General features: G+C 50.1%; 1 protein-coding gene across 2 annotated transcripts; it reads left to right on the forward strand.

Annotated features, from left to right (window-relative positions):
• The first annotated feature begins 1349 nt into the window (after positions 1 to 1349).
• RBM14 (RNA binding motif protein 14) lies at positions 1350 to 15655 on the forward strand. 2 transcript variants are annotated; one of them, XM_049892584.1, is made up of 3 exons: positions 1350 to 1798; positions 7271 to 8735; positions 9510 to 15655. In XM_049892584.1, the coding sequence occupies exons 1-3, from the start codon at positions 1462 to 1464 to the stop codon at positions 9715 to 9717; spliced, it is 2010 nt and encodes a 669-aa protein (XP_049748541.1). In that variant the 5' UTR covers positions 1350 to 1461; the 3' UTR covers positions 9718 to 15655. The 2 variants fall into 2 exon arrangements, with proteins under 2 accessions (XP_049748541.1, XP_049748542.1); XM_049892585.1 differs by lacking the exon at positions 1350 to 1798 and adding an exon at positions 1805 to 2278.
• The last annotated feature ends 712 nt before the right edge of the window (positions 15656 to 16367 follow it).

The following is a 16367-nucleotide window of genomic DNA, read 5'->3' on the forward strand; positions in this document are numbered from 1 at the left end:
TCTCCCCGCTTTTGAAGAGCAGCCAGAATCCTTGTAACATGGTAAAACGTTAACTCAGGTCAGATCAGCCCCTCTGCTCATGCCTGCCGTGGACTTCCAGCCTCACTCAAAGTGAAACCCAGAGTCATTTCAGTGTCCCACAAGGTACTACATACCTCCCTCCTTGGACACTTCAGGACCTTCTGCTTTCCTTATTTACTCTGATCCAGGCTCCAGCCATGCTGACTCTTTTTTAGTCCTTGAACTGCCCAGACTTGCTCCTGCCCAGGACCTTTTGACTGGACTGATCTTCCCCCAGACATCTATCGGCCTAATTTGCCTCTCAAAAAAAATTTTTTTTTTTTTACTATATGTTTTACTTATTTTATTGACTGTTTCTCCTCACCAGAATATAAGCTCCAAGAAGTCAGAGATTTTCGTCATTTTTTGTTCACTGCTATATTCTGGTTGCTGCTCACATGGTAGGTGCTCAATTCTAATCTGTTGAATGAAATGTAGGCAAGTCTTCCTGGAGTTAAGCAGCTTTGTCTTTGATGTCTTCTGCCATGCAAAAATCTTTATCTACACACTCAAACCTATACGTTTTTAAATTTGCCTTGTTTCATGGTTTTTTAAGGCTCGATTTTGGCCCCCTCAAGGATCATTGTTTTCATATAATTTTCTATTTCATTAAACTTTTTATCGTGGAAAATGTCAAACATACACAAAGGAGAATCATCTCATTATCTCTCTATTGGAAATTCCGTAAGGGCAGAAACGGGCTCTGACACTACACTGTCTCCAGCTTCTGCCAGGACCTAAGCAACCTCAGGAATGTGTTTGCTAAGAATGAACTCATGGCACGAGGGCTTCTCCAGGGCTTTTGCCGCCCAAAGGAGGCTGGGTGGGGGGCGGCAGTTCCGGGAACCGTTTGCCGACGGAGGGCGTTCGTCCTGCACTCTCCTGCCTGGCCAGGCCTTTCCGTGGACACCCCCCCTGCCACCTTTGGGCCCGGATATGACCACGGCTGCCTGAATGGGACGAGCCCTGACTTGAACTGAATAAAGTTTTTCCTCGGGGCCCACTGCTCGGCCCCACCCGGGCCAGAGGCCGACTCTCGGACTAGGCCTCTGGCCTCCGGCGCGGCCCGCGCGCACCCCCCGTCTCCGTCCCCCCACATCCCCCCCCCGCCCCCGACAGTGGCGGTTGGTCGCGCGCCGTCCTCTCTCTCCCACCCCCTCACCTAACGAGCGGGCTCCAGGCCCTCTGGGATTGGCTGCGCCTGAGTGCCTCTCCCTTTAGCGTCTCTGATTGGCTGAGGGCTGAGCGGAATGCGGGTCCCGATTGGCTGGATTAGCGCGCCTGCGCGGCGGGGTTCTCGGTCGCCGGCCATTCCTGGGGAGGACTGCCGGTCGGCCGGACGTTTCGCTTGTCGCTGGAGGAGAGGTCTTGGCTCTCCGGGAAGGCGGCTGCGACGGTAAAATGAAGATATTCGTGGGCAATGTCGACGGGGCCGATACGACGCCGGAGGAGCTGGCAGCCCTCTTCGCGCCCTACGGCACGGTCATGAGCTGCGCCGTCATGAAACAGTTCGCCTTCGTGCACATGCGCGAGAACGCGGGCGCGTTGCGTGCCATCGAGGCCTTGCACGGCCACGAGCTGCGGCCGGGGCGCGCGCTCGTGGTAGAGATGTCGCGCCCACGGCCGCTGAACACCTGGAAGATTTTCGTGGGCAATGTGTCGGCTGCGTGCACGAGCCAGGAACTGCGCAGCCTCTTCGAGCGCCGCGGACGCGTCATCGAGTGTGACGTGGTGAAAGGTAACGCGGGGACGCGCTTGGGGCGGGCGCGCGCGGGCACTGCTTGTTAGCCACGCCCCTGTCCCGGGGGTCGGCCACTGCGCGGTGGGGTGGGGCCCGCAGGGAGCGAGGCCGGAGGTGTTGGGGCGCGTTGGGCAGAGCCCCCTTCCTTCCCTGCGGCCGGGGCACCATTCACCCCGCGGGAGGAAGCGGCTCTGGGTGGGCGCGGCGGCCGCTGCGAGCCGAGCTGCGGGGCCGGGGACGCGCCTGCGAGACTTGCGAGGGTTCCGGGGGCGCGCCTTCCCGTCGTCTCCCGGGCCGGGCACCGAGCGGAAGTTGGGAAGTGACGGGCACAAGCCGGATCATGGAGCGGGGAAGATTTCTCCACTTCCCCACTTCCTCTGCAGACGTCGGTCAGAGCGAGGGAAGAGGGAAAAGGTGGGGGCTCACGCCCCAAGGCCGCCCTCGCGTTCCCTCCCGATGAATGCTCCCGAGCGGAAGGTAACGGGGCCCTTGGACGTTTCTCGGGCTGGGATCTGTTAGTATTGTCTGGCCTGGGTCTACCAGAACAGTTACTCGCGGGTATAGAAGGGGCCCTTTCCGAACTACCTTGGCCTTTGACTATTGTAAGGTGGGTTAGACGTGGCAGGTCTGCGCTTTCCAGACCCTCAACCTTGGATTTTTCTCTTTGGGCTCGATCCTAATCTCTAAGCTGGAAACCCCGGCCACTTGCATGTGGAAGGAAGCTTGTTTTAGGAGGGCATTTTCTCCGTGCCAAGCCAGTGCCCCTTGTCTAGTCTATTATAAACTTGGTAACTTTGCAAGGGGCACAATTTGTGTTTGGGGGAACCTCGGGGGGCGGGGGGCGTGCCATAGGTCTTCGTTAAACATTGGCTAAACATGATTTACTTATTAGCGGTAATGCTTGAGTAATCTAATCCTTAGGTTAGGTCCTTAGTTTGCCTTTAAAAAAACAAAATGTATCGTAATTTAGGTTTGACTTTTTTTTTCTGGTGGTGTAGTGGTTAAGTGCTGCAGCTGCTAATCAAAAGGTCAGCAGTGCGAATCCACCAGGTGCTCTTTGGAAACTGTATGGGGCAGTTCTGTCTAATGGGGTCCCTGTGAGTCGGGATCCGCTCAAGGCAATGGGTTTTTCTGGTTTCCTTTTTCAGACCCAGTTGCCTTTTTTCATAATCTGGGTTCTTTTCCCCTCGGGGCGCCTTTTTTTTTTTTTTAATTGCTGGCAAGATCTGGTGGCACAGCGCTTGTGTATGTGGTCAGCCTGCATTCCAGTGGAAACAGATCAGAGTTAACGTTGCCCTGCCAGCTTCTGCTCCCCTGCTTCTGGCGTTGGAGTTATACCTGCTCATTCCCTGTGTGAGAAATTTTGAAGATAGGAAATAAATGTGGGTGCAGGTGCTTATTCCTACCGAGATACTTGATTTGCTGTTCTGGAAAGACACATCTTTTGGGCCGTTCCTTGTCTTTTCTGTAAGTAGGGAAAGTGTGAAAGTGTAGGTGTTGTGGATTACCACTTCATTGTTTCCCTCAGCTCAGGGTATGCGAGTCCACAACTATCTGGAATCAGGCTTTCCTCCTGGGTGCTCTGAGGCAGGCTGTAGAGTGCGTGGATTTTGGTTTTTGTTAAAATTTTTTGCTTTTGAGTAAGTGAGAGGAGCTTCAGATCAGGCACCTGGCCAGGAAATGGATGGTGTATGAGACTTAGTGTTCTGTATTTAACTGGCCGATGTTTCTTTTGTGGTTTTTAGGCAGGGTGGCTGCTAGATTGGGAGACTAGAATCCACCAGCTGAGGGCAGTCTCCGTGGAATTCATGTGGTCAAGAAGTTTGCTTTTGGGTGGTAGAGAAAGCTGGGCGTTCGCCTGCGTTTGCTCAGGACCTCCACCAGGTGACGGGGTGAAGTGTGTACTCGGGCATGGCTTCTAGGCCTCCTGGCTGACTCCCTGGGGGAGCTGGAGGGAGAGTTCTGTGCCTCTTGTCTAAGCGCCTGAGTGTGCAGAAACGCACTGACCTTCTCATGGTGGAGTGGTGGTGAGCTGTTGTTTGTAGTCATGCTGGAGTGTATCACAGCTTCTGATGCACTTTGATGATGGGGAAGATTTGGGGATCTTGTTCTTCACTGACGCCTTTCTGTCTCTTTGGGGTGAAGGAAAGTGAGGTTTTTAAGTTGAGAATGCAGTGAGTGTATCGCTCTGTCGTTTGGGGATTGAGAACGGGCATTTGATTGAGTGTTGACTGTTAGGTCTTTGAAAAGCACAAAAGCTTGGCACTGTACAGGACAACCAGTTCTATTTCAGATGAAAAAAACCTTGTTGCTTGGTTACCCCAGCAGCTGCGGTAGGATTAGATTTGTACAGCAGAAATTTCCATAGCAGTAACAGATTGTGACTGCTCTCCACAGCTACATTCTATAGGGTACTCAAAAATCAAGTAGGAAAGTCACTGGCAGCTTCAGGAACCATTTCAGATCTCAGGGTAGCTCTGAAAGGCAGAAGGGGAAACTGTCTCTGCCTTTTTTTTTTTTTTTTTTGGTGGGTGGCCAGCCGTTCTTTTTCTTACACAGAGCTTTATAGTTTCAAATAAGAATTTTTACTTTTCTTGGAATAGGAGAGCTTGTTTTACTGGATTCTCTTAACTTTGGTACTGGGGGAATTGTGATGCCACCAGACCATTAGGAGATCTCTGCAAAATATTGCTTTCTAGTCCCTTTCCTGCATCGGGTTTCTTTCAGAGCTCACTTTCTTGAACCTGCTTTCTAGGCATGTGGATCCCTGGAGTTCCCTAGATCCCTGATTTTTCTTCATTCTCCTAGGAGTAGTTAGGTTTCCAGGCATCATTGATAGCACCTTAGGGGGTAGTTGATCACCTAGGTCTGAGTTTGGCACTTAGCCTTGATGTCATTGTGTCAGCTGGACAACCTATTCGCACTTCTTTCCAAAGTCAGGCTTAGGAACTTCCTGATAGAATTTGGTTATAATTGTATCAGATTACTTTGAGGGGGGGTTATATAGCTCATCTGGGTAGTCAATTGACTTGTGTATGTGAAATCTTAGTTTTCAAAGTGTTTTATCATTTGGTGTCTTAATAAAACGTAACTAAGTAGTAGGGAAGAGACAATGGGATGTTGTTGTGCTCCTGTAAACTCAGTGAAATTGTTTTGGATGTTTTTCCTTAGGTTATTCTAGTCTCAGGAATATGGCATGGTTCCTTAATATTCTCTGAGTGCCTGGAGCTTCCACTTACCCTTTTCCTTGTCTCTCTACAAACTTCTGCACGTCTTTGTTCTTTCTTTACTTTGAACAGGACTGCCTTCCTGCCATTGCTCTCCAGGTGGTATTGCTGGTTCCCTGAAGGTCAGCTCAGCCTCTGCTTTTAAAGAGATCTCAGACCACCAGCACCTGTTTTAAGCTCACTCCACCCAAGGTAGATGAGAGATCAGAGGACAGGTCTAGTGCCCTGTGGCTTGGCTGAAGGAACACTTACGCTTTGCGTCATTGATAGATAATCAGGTTCTGGCTGTGGGGGTGTGAGGACACAGTTGTGATAGTCATTTTGATCTTTTGTTATCTCTGGTAAGTTCCAAGTTTGCATGTATAGATGGCATTGTGTCTCTAGTGTTTTACTGGAGGCAAGAGATAATACTCTGTGGGAAGTAATAAGCCTCTGGTTATTCCTAGAGTTCTGTGGAGTTCCCTGTTGTTATATAGCTGTTTATATTTTCCAAGGTACTTTTGTTTTCTTATTTGAATCTCCTAATGCTGAGATAGGTAGGGCAGATTAAGTTCCTCAAAATCTTACAGCAAGTCAGTGATACAAATCTGGACCTAGAAATGAGGCCTTTTAACTCCTAGCCCAGGATCTCTTCTGTGCCACACTTCTGACTTATTATACTTGACTGCTTTTGTTCCTATTAGTATGAGAGTTTGAGTTGGTGGCATAGCTCTCAAATCCAGAGAAATGACTTGCGTTATAGGAGTAGCTAGTGAGTACATCCCATTATGAAAGCTTCTAGAAGATAGGACACTTGTTTGGAGGCTATTAAAAGGGCTTCTTCTCCTTGAGAATGCAACGTTAATGATTTTATCCAGGTAGTTGTTCATTTTTTAAAGCTGATCTTTAATGAGAAAGATGGGATCTCGATACTTGGAGTCCATCTTCATGTAGTCACAGGTCCAGAGTGGGGTCAGGTGCATGGCCTTATGTCCCACGAGCAGGAACTTCCCATTGTCTTCACATCTTCCTTGTACCATTGTAGATTGTGAGTATGGAAGTAACCAAAAATTGCTTCCTGCTCCTCTCTGTCCTAAAGTTTTCTCACCCTACGTGGTAGATAAGTAGGACTTTGAGATCAACACCCTGTCTGAGAGCCTCTGCTTTGGAGCTGGGTTGCTGAGGAAATAAGCATGAGGGCCTCAGGGGTAACCTGCTCAGCGGAGCCTGCTAGCTGTAGTAATAACGCAGCTTCTCCCCTGTCGCTGTGAAACCAAATCTTCCGTGTAAACAGCCTGCTCTGTGGACAGGAGCCCAAGGGATAAGGTACACTTCTGTCCCTTGACGAGGAAATGGGAGAGGATATAATGTGGCCCGATGTGGAGGGGGCTTGGTCGGAACTCCATCAGGAGCCTTAGTTTCCATTCCTACACCTCATTGGCTTACATGGGGTCTAGCTTCACCCCTTCTGAGCTTAAATTCTCAGTCATACTACAGAGTGCTGCCTTATATATTGATTTCTGAGGACTAGTCCAGTGTAATGAGGTGTCGCTGAAGAGCTGGGATTCTGGTCCTGGCTCTGACTCTTACTAGTGTTACAATTTGGGGCAAACCGTATAAATTTCTTGAGCCTGTTTGCCCATCTGTAAAATGGGGATAACAATTTTTTGTTCTGCCTACTTTATAGGATTGTTGTGAGAACTGTGAAGTGCTGTGAAAAAAGAGGGTGATGATATTGGAATTCTGTGACCTGCTCGTTGAAGTCTAGCTCTCTTGTCTTAATTGGACACTGGGCTGAGAGATGGGCCGTGCCAAGCCATGAGTGGTCATTTGCAGTGTTTGAGAGCGAAGCCTCGGGCGAGCAGTAGTGTTTGTGAGCTTGGGTTAGAGAACACCGGATGATCGAGTGGTCCAGCACCCCTTCCTGCATATTGTCTGCTGGTTTATACTTAAAGGAGGTGTGAAGATTTTTGTCCTGTGTCGCAGTTCATCTTTGCTCTTTCTTCTTTCACCAGGAAGTTGGGTGAGGTGGCAGGGGGAATAGGGAGAATGTGGAGAAGACCATAGGCAAAGAGGACTGCGTAGGGCAGTCAGAACCTTTGTTATGTGGGAGCTACGTTTATGACTTACTCCTCAAGAGAAGGGTTTGGAGGCCTGGTGATAGCTGGCAACAGCTGGGTGCTGTTGTGTGTCCAGTTTGGGACCCATCAGGTAGCATGCCCTGCCCCCCTAATTGCTAACCCTCTGTCTGCTGCTTTATCAGACTACGCGTTTGTTCACATGGAGAACGAAGCAGATGCCAAAGCCGCCATCGCGCAGCTCAACGGCAAAGAAGTGAAGGGCAAGCGCATCAACGTGGAACTCTCAACCAAGGGTCAGAAGAAGGGGCCTGTCCTGGCTATCCAGTCTGGGGACAAGACCAAGAAACCAGGGGCTGGGGATACGGCATTCCCTGGAACTGGTGGCTTCTCTGCCACCTTCGACTACCAGCAGGCTTTTGGCAACAGCACTGGTGGCTTTGATGGGCAAGCCCGTCAGCCCACGCCGCCATTCTTTGGTCGCGACCGCAGCCCCCTGCGCCGTTCACCTCCCCGAGCCTCTTACGTGGCTCCTCTGACGGCCCAGCCAGCCACTTACCGGGCCCAGCCCTCAGTGTCGCTGGGAGCTGCCTACAGGGCCCAGCCTTCTGCCTCTTTGGGTGTCGGTTATCGGACTCAGCCCATGACAGCCCAGGCAGCCTCTTACCGTGCTCAGCCCTCTGTCTCCCTCGGGGCCCCGTATAGGGGCCAGCTGGCCAGCCCTAGCTCCCAGTCTGCTGCAGCTTCCTCACTTGGCCCTTACGGTGGAGCCCAGGCCTCAGCCTCGGCCCTCTCCTCCTACGGGGGTCAGGCAGCTGCAGCGTCTTCACTCAACTCCTATGGGGCTCAGGGCTCCTCCCTTGCCTCCTACGGTAACCAGCCATCCTCTTATGGCGCCCAGGCTGCCTCTTCCTATGGAGTTCGTGCGGCTGCCTCTTCCTACAATGCCCAGGGAGCAGCTTCCTCCCTAGGTTCCTACGGGGCCCAGGCAGCCTCCTATGGGGCCCAGTCTGCAGCTTCCTCACTAGCTTATGGGGCCCAGGCAGCATCTTACAATGCCCAGCCCTCGGCCTCCTACAATGCCCAGTCTGCCCCCTATGCTGCACAACAAGCTGCTTCCTACTCTTCCCAGCCTGCTGCCTATGTGGCACAGCCAGCCACAGCGGCTGCCTATGCCAGCCAACCCGCCGCATACGCTGCACAAGCCACTAACCCAATGGCTGGCTCCTATGGGGCCCAGCCGGTTGTCCAGACCCAGCTGAATAGTTATGGGGCTCAAGCATCACTGGGGCTGTCAGGCTCCTATGGGGCTCAGTCGGCTGCTGCGGCCACAGGCTCCTATGGGGCTGCAGCTGCCTATGGGGCCCAGCCCTCTGCCACCCTGGCAGCTCCTTACCGCACGCAGTCGTCAGCCTCCTTGGCTGCTTCCTATGCTGCCCAGCAGCATCCCCAGGCTGCTGCCTCCTACCGTGGCCAGCCGGGCAGTGCCTACGATGGGGCAGGTCAGCCGTCTGCAGCCTACCTGTCCATGTCCCAGGGGGCCGTTGCCAACGCCAACAGCACCCCGCCGCCCTATGAGCGTACCCGCCTCTCCCCACCCCGGGCCAGCTACGACGATCCGTACAAAAAGGCTGTCGCCATGTCGAAAAGGTACTGTATGCCCCTCCGCCTCTGCCCCCAGCTGGGGCTTAGGGCAAGGGGCTGAGGTTGGCAGGGGAGGGAAACTGGAGCCATCGGCCTCTCCCTCTCTCTTCTTGCCTCTACTCCTGTGGGATGTCCAGAGGCTGAGGGGGGTGGTTTCTGTGAACTGCTGTGGTCACCAGGGTTTAGGTGGAGCACAGGGCTCAGCCTGGGGCGGGGCCAACCAGTCAGCCTGGGAAAAGAGTCACCTGTCTAGGCTATCCCAGCCATTGGAGCTACTGCCTGCAGGATGTGACTTTATAGCTTTTCCCACCATCTCAAGTGTCCTTAAGCCTGTCACGTGGTTGTCCCGGCTTTGGCAGGGGTGGGTATGAAAGAGTAATCCCATAGCGCTCCCTGGCTGAAGGCAGAGCGTATGAGGTGCGTCCACTTGGTGGGAAGCTGGGACCTTGCTTTCATCCGCCGTTCTGTTGATAAACAACCAAGGTCTTTCTGTGCAGGGCCCAGGGGTGGGTAGTTTGCTTGTGGTTTGGGAATGTAGACCAAATCCACCTTGGCCAGTTCAGAAGGGCGGGCTTCTGTGGAGGGCTTGGTTTCCCACTGAGTTGAGCCCAGGCTTGATTTCGTGGCCTGGATAAGGTGATGAGCCTTCTGACAAAAATCTTGTTTGTTGGAGACCAATCTGATCACACCCTCCCGATCCCCATTGGCATCTCCCCCATGCCCACCTGGAGCCCTCGCCTCAATTGTCTCATTCACCAACTGTCTTCTTCTCTTGACTAGGTATGGTTCCGACCGGCGTTTAGCCGAGCTCTCTGATTACCGCCGTTTATCAGAGTCGCAGCTCTCGTTCCGCCGCTCGCCGACAAAGTCCTCGCTGGATTACCGTCGCCTGCCCGATGCCCATTCCGATTACGCACGCTATTCGGGCTCCTATAATGATTACCTGCGGGCAGCTCAGATGCATTCTGGGTACCAGCGCCGCATGTAGGGCCATCCGGGGTTGGGCACCACAGGGAGGGGAGGAGAGGTGGGACAGGGCACAGACCCAGGTTATAACTGCTTGGCCCGCACCTCTCCTGTCTGCGGTTTTTCATCCCCTCTGCCTGTGGGCCTTCCTGGAGACGATCCTTTTGAGTGCTCAGCAGTAATCTACCTTGTTCCTTTGCCTCAGCAGCGTATCTTGCCACTGGCTCTAGATCTGCGGTTTCCCCTCTCCCCTGCCTCCCATCTCTCCAGAATGGGAATTCCTTTTGTTTTTATTTTTTCCCCGGCTCCCTTTTATTTTTGTGCGCGATATTTAAGGTCGTCTGGATGGGGAAGCAACCTGCAACTGAGGTCGGCGGCGCCTTTTTCTTTTTAGATGTGAGGGAGGCCAGGAAAGGGTTCACTTAACCATTTCCTCTGTGCCAAGCTGTGCCAGCAGTCCAGGGGCCCTGACTTTGTCCCGCTATAGACTGTTGAGACTGGGTTCCTGTTGGGACAGTCAGTTGGTTTAGATCCAAATCCCTGCTGACCACTGATGTTCTGGCTGATGTTGAATGGCACAGTCCCACTTCCCCATCTCCCCAAGTAGGTGGTGTTAGAAAACTTTAATTTCTTTTTCATTTTGTATGGACTACAATAAAACTTGGGGCAATTTGCAGTTTGGAAACCTGGTCGTCATTGTCTTAATTGCACTCAAGTTTCAGAGGAGCCAGTTACGATATCCAGGAAGACGTGACAGCTGAGGGGAGACAGCCAGAGAGCCCAGGGTGGGTGAGGAAAGGTTTGAATGTGGGAATTAGAATGATGTCTCTGCCACCCCCAGGAATTTAACTCATCGTCATCCTACTGGCCTGCCATCCTTAGGGCTGGAGAGTCCAGATCAAGTTGCTTAGACTTCTCAGACCTCAGCTTGACTTAACCACATGAAAATGCAGTAAGCGTATCGCCCCTTTTCCTCTACTGATGCTTGACCATGTTTCCTGACTTGTCTCCTGGTCAGAAACAACTTGTGCTTCCAGGGGGGTGGTTCCGGGGTTTGGCTTCTCGAGTGAGGCAGCCAGCCGTGGGGAATGGGCTGTTTTGGTGCTTGCCTGGGTTGGTGGGTCTTGCAGGCAGTGGGCCGAGTGAGTGCTGGGGCTGGGACCCAAAAAGGAGCCAATATTGGGGTGGGGGTGATGTCAGCATCTGGTACTGCCCTGTCTTTGGAGGAAGAAGGGGCAGGGGCAGTTGGAAGCAGGTATGGGGGATTCTGGCCACAGACCTCATATTTTGCCTATTGAACTTCACCGTGGAGCATCCTTCCTGCGTCCTGCCAACCCAACCCCTGCCATCGTTGTCACCTGAGACTTCTTTCCCTATCTCTGTTGATAGGACCTTTCAGATATCTTGCTGGGTTTATATTTGAAATGTCACAATAGACTCTGGGAAGGGAGTTGAGGTGGAAGCATAACCAAGTAGGGGTGCTGGGGTTGGGTGAGGAATTAAGGATTCTTCCTATGCTTTTATTCCAGGTTTGGGGTTAAGAGAACCAGGACAAAAATATATGGCAATTCTAAGCGGGGACAAGATGGAGGTTTGGGTTTAATGATGGGCAAATGGAAGAAGACGGGTTGGATGGGGTGGTAATAGAAAAACCTCCCGAGTGTACCGTTGGGTAAAGGGGGTTTAGAGGCTCAATTTGGGAGGCTGTCAGGGCAAGATAGCTTTCCAGGGGGGTAGTGTGTAAATCAAGTGGAATTCTGGTGTGTTCTCTTCTGCCTCCTTCACTGGCTTCTTGTGAACATGCTTGTGACAGGTAGTTTGCCCAGATGGTCTGTTCCCTCTGCCCAGTGGGCAGAAGCATACTGTCTTTATAACTGACCTCTTGCTTGTAGATGCTAAGTGGAGCAAGCCCAGGGAGTCCTGGGACCTTAGCTCGTTTGCTTTTTGTTAAGTGCTTTGCCTCCAGGTGTTTGCTGCTCCTTATCTTTTCTTTTGCAGCACTGGGGAAGAGTGGGAGGGGGTGTTTGATAGGTTTCCTGTCACTTTCCTGCAGTAAGGACTGGCCAAGCTAATAAGCCTACCTGTGGTTAGTTAAGTTACTACCCTGGAAAATTGAGGGTTGATTGTAGGGCGGTGATTGTGGCCTGTGTATTTGTAATATTTGTCAGCGTGGCCTTCTGTCATCTTTCTTTGAGGATTTTGCAACTATCCCAGTCCCTGTGAGCAACAGCTTAATGTGCTCTCTGGGCCAGTGTTCATGGTTTTTCATTGCCGTCCAAGCTCTTAGTGACTTGGCCTACGTGATCACTAACTGCCTGTCATTTCTCAGTCCTGATGTCCTGGCTGCTTCAGCCCTCAGGCGGCTTCTTCAAGCCAGGAGGAGCTACAAAGTGAAATCTTCTGTGATTTTTTTCTTTCTCGCAGATTGTTTTTTAAAATCTCCCTTCCCTTCTTTTTATTTAAATTATGCCACCTGTGTGAATTCTATAGCTCATTCTCAGTACTTTGCTTTCTGTAGATTTATGATTTCCAGGGTCCTAAAACTTGGGGAAGGTTGGGTTGAGTGATGAGAGGACAGCTTTTTCATATGCGTTTTGGGGAAAAGGGGTGAGGAATGTAGGCTCTTAGTGTCCTTTCAGGCTCCTGCAACTTCTACACTTATCATCTCTACAACTTGGCCTGCATTGGAGGAGTTTTAAATGGTTTGTTCCTGGAACAAGACTAAGTAGAAGCTTCCAGTCTTCATCAACCTGCTGTCTCCTGAGGTTTGGACCTTGTTTCCTCTTCTGGAGGTGTTGGGACTATCACTGAGGGGTCAGCGTCGGTGGAGAGGATCCTTGTCTAGTCAAGCCTAATTCAGCTCTTGCGAGTCTGTGCCCAGACTACTGGTTCTCCAGGCACTTTGCCCTGCCAAGCCCTATACAGCCAAGTGAGTGGACCAAAACATGGGATGGATGAGGTCTTAATGAAAGCAGGTCCCCTAGCTTTATGGACTAGTATGCTATGCAGTAGGAGTTTGAGTAATAGAGAAGATGGATAGCATATGGAGAATTACCTTCACCGAAACTATAAAGGGGCCTTTACAGTCGTGAAGGGTTAGATTTTGTAGAGTTTCCCAGGAAAAAAGTGTTTCAGGTCTAGCTCTGAATCATTTGAAATGCTGAGTCTGTAGGTTGTTACGAGTCAGAAGCTACTCGACGGCAGTGGGTTGGTTGGCTTACATAGCCAAGTCCTTGGGCCGAGAACCTTGAGGAGCTTACAGTCCCGGGAGGCAGGACCTAGCTCAGTGAATAGTCAGTAAACACTGCTAGAAAGTGATAGGTAAGAGAGGAGAGGATGGGCCAGTCCCAGTAGTTAGAAAACACTTCCTGGAGATGGGATTTGTTTGATTTGAAGACTGCCTTGGCACGGGTAATGTGATTGAGACTATTGGCTCTAAGATCAGATGTCCTCTGAGTTTGAATCCTGGCTCTACCTCTTAGCTGTGTGATCTTGGGCATGTCAGGGACCCTGTCTCAGTTTTTTCGTCTCTAAAATGGGGATAATAGATAACAGTTATTGAACATATGCTAAAGCACTGTTAACAGTGCTCTTCATACGTTAATTTACGTAATCTTCATAGCAACCCAAATGAGTTAGGTAATTCTTTTAAACCTGCTTTACAAATGGGGAAATTGAGGCTATAAGTTACTAACTTTTTTAAGTTCATATGGCTAAAAAGCGGGGAATCTACGATTTGAACCAGCCCTTGAATCATCCAGGGCTTTGTAATCATGCCGTGCTCCTGTTGGGAGGATCAAATGAGAACACGTGACACAAAGGGCCTTGTGTAGTCGTTGCTCGTTAAATGCTAGCCATCTCATTATTAGAAACAAGTTAGAACATTCTGGGGACAGTGGTTAAGAGCTTAGCTGCTAACCAGAAGGTCAGCAGTTTGAATCCACCATCTGCTCCTTGAAAACCCTGTGGGGCAGTTCTACTGTGTCTTATAGGGTCGCTATGAATCAGAATCAACGGTGTCTTTTTTTTAAAAAGCAGCACACAGCTGAGCATAGAACTTCGGATGTAGACATGAGTTCAGCACATGTGAATGACAGCGAAGGGGGTGAACTGTTGTAATGACTGGTACCTAGGAGTGACTGTTAGGCCACCAGAGCATACCAGCTTGAGCCACCCCCCGTTCCAGGCAACTCTTGTAGGTATAGAAAAGAAAGTTTACTATACAGAGTAGGTACCTGCAGGGTTGGTAAGAGGGTGTAAAGGAGCCCTGGTGGTACAGTGGTAAGCACTCGGCTAACTGAAGGGTTGGTGGCATGAGTCTACCAGCTGCTTTGCGGGAGAAAAGACCTGGTGATTTGCTCCTGTAAAGATGACAGTGTGAAAAACTATGGGGGCAGTTCTTCTCTATCATACAGGGTCGCTATGAGTTGGAATCGACTGCACAGCACACAACAAGAGGGTGTAGGAGTCCCTGGGTAGTAACTGAAAGGTTGGAGGTTCAGGTCTGCCCAGAGGTGCCTCAGAAGAGAGCCCTAGCAGCCTGCTTCCCAAAATTCAGCAGTTGAAAACCTTTGGAGCACAGTTCTATTCAGACGCATGGGATCACCAGGAGTCAGGGTCAACTGGAGCAACTTGGGGGCGGGGGGAGGGTGTAGCTGGCAATATAAGTGGAGGTCTAGGAAGCCGCCTGCTTGGCTGGTCTAGTAGCTTTCTCTGAATGTCCCTGGAGAATACTGGCTTTTAATTTGAGCCTTTATTAGAACAGTAACTCATTTCTGCTCCAGAAACCAGTTTTTTATTAGTTGTATAAATTATATTAAAGGACAACCTCTCAGGGCATGAAATTAATACAGAATACTTATGTCTAACTAGTTTTCACTGACATCCATGTTTACCCCTAAATTTGGATTTTTCCCTCATTTCTCTGCTTTCAAGAGTCTAGGTGCTCTCTCAGTTATACACAAGTATGTTACCCCTTTTGTCCAAAACTTGCAGCCAGAATATACATTTATGCTTGGCTCTGGCACAACCTGGTTGACATCGGAAAGTCACTGTACCTCTGAGGGCCTTGGTAACCTGGTGGGCAAATTAATCCCAAAACAGCACCTACAGTGCTCCAGACAAGGTGGCTTCTAAACACTCCAGTCAGTCACATTCTCTGTAGTTGAGGTGGAGACTTAAGAAGATTTGGACCAGATATCTTTAATTGGCCTTTCCAACTTGTAATGGTAACAGGTTATGGTTCTTTAGGAAAAATAGAGCATTAAGCTCCTTTAGGTAAAGTACAGTTGGGTAGGTGACCACCGGTGTGGAGACACTACACATCTACCTTATGCTTCATTTTGCGGCACCAGTCAAGCTGTAATGCTGGTGATCAAAAGTTTTTAGCATAGGTTACCTCCTGATTTGGGGGCACCTGCGTTTTTGTTTGATGGAGACTGGAAAGTGTACTTAAGTGATGATACAGGTGAAGGCGCTTATTTTCAGTATTGGGAAGTGCCCAGATTCCTTAGGCTGATATTGACTGAAAAACCTGTCCTCTCCTTTTGGTTATCAAGACCCAGGACAAGTATTTACAGGGAGGGGAGTGGCAGAGAAGGAATAAACAAATAGAATTTTAAGTGGTGGTAAGTATTTGAAAAAGCCGTGGGGATAGAATCCCAAGGTATAGGGCAGGAATGGGGGATGTCTTTTAGATGGGGTTAAAAAAAAAAAAAAAGCCATTTGCCTGGAGCATATTGGGGATGTTAAAGAGATTGGGAGACTCCAGCAAGAACCTAGTTGGATTCTTAACATTCGGGGAGAGGAGCTGTGTATTTTTTCCCAATTGTAGTGGGTTTTAAAAAGCCAGGGGGATGATGCCATGTAATTTACTCAGTCGGATACGCTTGCAAAGTGACACAAACATAACTCGACCTAGTTAGTGGTACTTCAGGAGGCAAATCAAGCCATTAGATTTTGGGGGGGTGGGTGGGTGGGTAGGGAGGTCATCAGTTGTCTTGATGTCTGCACGCTGACTTGATCTGTAATCCTGAGGAGGTTTATATTCCCAGTCTCTCTCCTTCAGACCAAGGGATAACTAGTTTTATAGAATGAATTGACTTTGTATGCTTTTTTATTGTGGAAGAAAGTTTATCTCCAGGGCTGTGGGGACAAAAAATTTGGAAGCTCAAACCAAAAGGAGCGGAGAGGTTTCTGTAGCAGGTGTGCTTCCCCGTGCAGGTTGGTTTGTGACCATTTCCTGATGCTTACCCCCTTAAAAGGGCACAAGGAGCTGACTCTGTAACACACAACTGCTTTTCTTCATCACTGATCCTGTGCCCTTTACTCCCTCCGTAGCGCCCACAATGAAATGGACCAAGATCAGTGACCACACACTGAATATTTTGACTTCCTTAGGTCCTCATCTTTTTCCACTCTAGAAAAAGCTCTTGATCAGTTTTCTACCATTGGATTCCTGAATCATAGCAGGTTTCCAGACCTCCTTTTTTTCTGGCCTCACCGTTCTCTTTCCACTCCCCGCCAGTCCTTCCCCATTTTGGAAGAAGGTAGTAAGCTCCACGCCTTCTCCTGATCGCTTTCCTCACACAATTTGCTGCTTTTAGCTTGTTTGGTTCGTTTTTTAAGTTTGTTCATCCAGCGCCCCTCCCCTTTTTTGACTACTACTAAAGG

This window comes from Elephas maximus, chromosome 7 (genome assembly GCF_024166365.1).
Source record: "Elephas maximus indicus isolate mEleMax1 chromosome 7, mEleMax1 primary haplotype, whole genome shotgun sequence".
In the NCBI taxonomy this organism is placed as follows: Eukaryota; Metazoa; Chordata; class Mammalia; order Proboscidea; family Elephantidae; genus Elephas; species Elephas maximus.

Coding starts and splice junctions, on each gene's coding strand:
- RBM14 (XM_049892584.1), top strand. CDS start 1,462: ATGAAGATATTCGTGGGCAATGTCGACGGGGCCGATACGACGCCGGAG. Junction 1,799..7,270: donor CGAGTGTGACGTGGTGAAAG/GTAACGCGGGGA, acceptor CTGCTTTATCAG/ACTACGCGTTTGTTCACATG. Junction 8,736..9,509: donor GCTGTCGCCATGTCGAAAAG/GTACTGTATGCC, acceptor TCTCTTGACTAG/GTATGGTTCCGACCGGCGTT.